Raw genomic sequence first — 5,185 nt, 5'->3', positions numbered from 1 at the left:
GTGATTTCATTTGTATAATTAATCCTTTCTTTACTTCCTTTAAGTAGCTTTATAATTAAAAATTAGTTGCCACTTCAATTATGACCTGGAAAAAAAAGAAAATAAATGGCAAGGACTTAATCTTTAAGTAAATGATTATTAATCCATAACCAGATATGTGGCTTTTGAAATTTAATAATCCTTCAAAACTTACAAATTTTTTTCTCAGTTAATGCTTAAGTTCTTCATCTAAACCAGTTCAAGTTTTTGTCTATGTCTTTAAAAATTTTATTAATACAATAATTGGTCCAAATAACTTATCTCATCTTAATAACATTACCATTTGGCTCATAACTCAGTTTCCCTACTTGCCATCAAAACTGCCTAGGATCCCCTCATTTCATTCCTTAATTTGGGCAATGGGAAGAACTATTTTCCAATAGTACAAAGTTAAAAATTTTCATCATTTTCAAGTAATCCTTTAAATAATTGTTGCTTTTTGAAATAGCATTTTCATATCTTGAAATATTCCCACAAATGTCTTCCATTTTAACAAAGGAAATCAGTTTAAAAGAACTGAACAGAATGTGACTGTATCTGTCACATTATTAAAAAATTGTCCTCCCAGTCCCCTAACAGGAGAGAGACATGTTTCCTCAATTGTCCTCTGGCACTAGTCAAGTCAACACGCAATAATTAAATACATAATATGTCCCAGGTACTGTACTAGTAAGCACTGGGAATAGAAGGTAAAGAAAAAAAAAACAATCCTTGCTTTTTAGCAGCTCATTCTTTAAGGGGGAGACAGCATGCAAACAGCTATGTATACATGTAGCATGCAGGATAAATTAGAGATAAAGTGGGAAAGGTTTCTTGCAGAAGGTGAGATTTAGCCAACACTCAAAAGGAATCAAGGAAGGCAGAAAGCAGTGATGAGGTAAGAAAGAGTCCAAGCATGGAGGACTGCCAGTGAAAATGTCTGCAAATGGGAGATAGAATGTCATGTTTAAAGAAGAGCTGGAGGACATCGTCCTAGGAATGCAGTGTATGGAACTGACTAAAGCTTAAGATATGAACAGTGAGGTGTCACAGTGGATAGAGTGCCTGGTTTAGAGTCATGAAGACTCATTTTCCTGAATCAAATCTGGCCTTAGATACTTACTAGCTATGTGACATCGGGCTTAACCCTGTTGGCCTCAGTTTCCTCATCTGTAAAATGAGCAGGAGAAGGAAATGGCCAGCCACTCCAATATTTTTGTCTAGAAAACCCTAAATGTAGTAAATGAAGAGTCAGATCTGACTGAAATGACTAAACAATAATAATGTGTAGGAAGACTGGAAAAGAAGGAAAGAACCAAGTTATGAGAGGCTTTAAAAGCCAAATACAGGATTTTCTATTAGATCCTGGAGGTAATAGGAAGTCACTGAAGTTTAATAAATTGGGGAAGGGGGTCATTATCAGATATTAGAATTGGTCAATACATTTAATCCAATTTCGGCTGCCTTTTATTGCTTTAATTCCCATTTTGGTATCATTCTCTCTCTCTCTCTCTCTCTCTCTCTATATATATATATATATATATATATATATATATATATATACATATATATATATTTTTTTTGTTGTTGTTGTTGTTTCATCATCTTCTCCCCCCTTTACTCTGCATCATTTCATACAATGTTTCCATATTTTTTTCCTTCCTTGGGTGTATTTGCTGAGTAAAGGGATCACTGGGTCAAAGGCTATAGAAGTGGTTTACTAAATTTTCTCACATAATCCCAAACTATTTTCCAAAATGTGTGGATCAAGTTCTACTCATCAGTACATCATGATTCTTCTTTTTTAAAACAATTAAATTTCTCTCCATCCTATTCTCTCCTCCATCACTTGGTGGGAGGGAGAAGAAAAAAGAAAAGACAATTCTTGCAACAAATATTTATGGTGAAGAAAAACAAATTTCCACATTGGTCATAACCAAAGAAAATATGCTTATTCTGCAGTCTAAGTGCATCACTTCTCTGTTGGAATGTTAGGATATGCTTCTGTATCAGTCTTCTGAAATCATAGTTGGTTCTTACATTGATTAGCGTTAGGCAATAATAGTTCAGGCAAGAGAGGATTGAAGATCTGCACCAGGATGGTGAAAATGTCAGAGGAAAAAAGGGGACATATTTGAGAGATGTTGCAAAGTTGGAATCAATAAGCCTTGGTAAAAGACTGGATATGGGGGTGAGAAATAGTAAGGAGTGGAGATGACTCCTAGTTTGTGAACCTGTGGGATAGGGAGGATGCTGTTACCCTCTACAGTAATAGGGAAGGTAGGGAGAAAGATAATGAGAGTTGTGTTTGAGATGTCTGTTGGACATCTAGTTCAAGACATCTAGAGAGTGGTTGGTGATAGGAGACTAGAGGTCAGCAGAGAGGTTAGGGCTGGATAAGTACATTTGAGAATAATAAGTATAAAGATGATCATTAAATCTATGGAAGTTGATGAGAGCAACAAATTAAGTTGTATAGAGGGAGAGGATAAGACAACCCAGGACAAAATCTTGTGGGATATCCACAATCAATGGACATGACCTAGATGACTATCTACTTAGCATAGTGCCTGGCACATAGCCAACACTTAATAAAGGTTTATTGAATTGAAATGAGATTGAGAAGGAGTGGTCAGATAGGTAGGAGAAGAAATGGGAGAGTATCCCAAAAACCTAGAGAAAAGGTACTATCTAGGAGAAGAAGGTGACACAATAGATCTTCAAGGCTATTTCCTATTTTGATGAATTCTTCCTGCTACCTGGACTAACCTGATCATGTCTCTTTTATTATGCAACCATCATGATGACAAAATCAATATGCCTTTTCTCATATTTATTTGGGAGACAAATAGATGCATTAGGAGCCATTTAATCAGTAAATATTGCTCTGCCTCCCTCTTTTTGCCTCTGAAACTCTATTACATCATACCTAATTGGCAAGATCTGCTATCATGTCATTTCTTGTCAATTAACATTTTATCTTACATTTGTACAGCCCATTAGAGTTTACTCAATACTCACAACCTCAACAACCCTTCAAGAGAGATAACACCAGTGTCCTCCTTCTTATTTTTCTTTCTTTTTTTTTTTCTTTTTTAAAAACCCTTACCTTCCGTCTTGGAACCAATACAGTGTATTGGTTCCAAGGCAGAAGAGTGGTAAGGGCTGGGCAATGGGTGTCAAGTGACTTGCCCAGGGTCACACAGCTGGGAAGTGTCTGAGGCCAGATTTGAACCTAGGATCTCCCATCTCTAGGTCTGGCTCTCAATCCACTGAGCTACCCAGCTGCCCCCCCCCTTCTTATTTTTCTGATGAGGAAACAGGCTTAGAATATTTAAGTGGCTTTCCCAAAGTGACTGCAGCTAAGAAGTATACACACCAAGAGGCAGTCAGATTGCTTTCTTTATCCTTCCATGTTCTCTTGGGTAATGAATGTAGAGATTTGACTTTATGATTTGTAAGGTTCTTTAATACATATTATCTCACTGAATTTTCACAATAACTTTAGGGAGTGCTGTAGAACTAAAGAACAGTATGAATGAGAAACCACAGGTCAGGAAAGGTGTAAAGACCGGACCAGGGGCAAACACTGAATTTAGGTCTCTGTGACTTCAAGTCCAGTGAGCTATATGCCAGACTGTATTTCTTTCTTCTGCATTGTAAGATATTCTGGTTTTTATGTGAGATCATTTCACAACATACAATTTTACCATTTAAAATTATCTTTCTGAGCTACATGAAATTATGAAACGTGAAAAAGTAGAACCAAGAGAACATTATTTACAACTGCAGAGTTAGTGCTTGAAGAATAACTTGTGAATGTCCATCTCCAGAGAAATAACTGATAATAGAAAAGCAAAAGACATAGTTTATATATATATATATACATATTTAATATTCATCCTTTTTTTTGTCAAGTGATACTTTTCTGTCAGGGAGATAATAGATGGAGGGATATTACTGGGAATTTTAGTGTAACCAACAAACTAATTAAAAGGAAGAAAAATCATAAAAAGAAAACAAAAAAAAGTAAAATTATCTTTCTAAGAACAACTACCACAAAATCAATGTAAATGGATGTTGCAGATTTATAAGAATAACTTTGACCCTAAAGAATACTTATATCTTCCCCTTCTTTTGCAGAGTTTAGGTGATAGGGTCTTTGAATGTGGTACACTGGAAATATTGTCAGTGGTTTTTTTGTTAGTTTGTTTTTTGGCATGTATGTGTGTAGATTGGTTTTGAAGATTTTTTTCTCTTTTCTTCTCCATTTTACATCTTTTGAAAAAAATATTATTATTGGTGGATCTTTAAGATGGCAGGGAGGGCCATAGAGGGAAATTTAGGCAGAGCAAAAACAAAAGATATCAAAGAATTTTTATTTAACATAAAATAAAATTATCTTTCCAGTTGAAAAACTTCATAAAGAATTACATATGTGTGTTGGTTGGTTTCGAAGATTTTTTTTCTCTTTTCTTCCTCATGTTTTATCTTTTGAAAAAACAATATTATTATTGGTGGATCTTTTGGATGGCAAAGGAGGGCCATAGAGGGGAATTTAGGCAATGCAAAAACAAAAGATATTAATTAATTTTTATTTAACATAAAATAAAATTATTTTTCCAGCTGAAAAACTTCATAAAGAACTATGATGGAGCAGCAGCTGCATCTTTCTCCCGGGCTGTGGAGACCGTGGAAGCCAACGTCAGATGGCAAAAGTATTACAAAGAAGAACTTTTCCACTGGTTACGAAAAGCCCTCAGGCACTAGTCTGTGACCCTCAAAAAACAATGTAACATGAAATACCAGGAGAGAAAGTAGCTTCATTCAAAAGGAAAAATGCTTCACATTGGCATGGCAAAGACAAGATCGGATTTGCAGGGTGTTTGGTGGGGTAGAATCATTTTCGTTTTGTTTTGTTTTCAGCTTTGTTTTGTACAAGGCTCCTTCTAACCTACGCAGACAAAGTTTTTTGTTTTGTTTTGTTTTGTTTTGTTTTCTGTCAGAAACAACCATGATAGCAGCTGCTGCTTACCAGCCCTCCCTGTACAGGACCAAATAGGATACCCAATGGTGCATGTTGACGTCATTCTGGAAGACAACAATTCCGAGTCATTTGTGCATGGTTGTAGGGTCCTGTCCATAATTCCAGCATGCATTTCTTCAG

The 5,185-nt window shown here is 35.7% G+C and overlaps 1 protein-coding gene across 1 annotated transcript in view; it reads left to right on the top strand.

Annotated features, from left to right (window-relative positions):
• The window catches only part of TRHDE (thyrotropin releasing hormone degrading enzyme), a 455,256-nt gene extending 450,468 nt beyond the window's left edge, over positions 1-4,788 (top strand). Inside the window, exon 19 of the mRNA XM_044679190.1 lies at positions 4,645-4,788. Within this exon, the coding sequence (XP_044535125.1) occupies positions 4,645-4,788 (144 nt within the window). The remainder of the gene's footprint in view (positions 1-4,644) is intronic.
• Positions 4,789-5,185: the final 397 nt, after the last annotated feature.

Source organism: Gracilinanus agilis, chromosome 5, assembly GCF_016433145.1.
Source record: "Gracilinanus agilis isolate LMUSP501 chromosome 5, AgileGrace, whole genome shotgun sequence".
In the NCBI taxonomy this organism is placed as follows: Eukaryota; Metazoa; Chordata; class Mammalia; order Didelphimorphia; family Didelphidae; genus Gracilinanus; species Gracilinanus agilis.
Note: the sequence above shows the minus strand (reverse complement) of the source record. Positions and strands in the feature narration are given on the sequence as shown.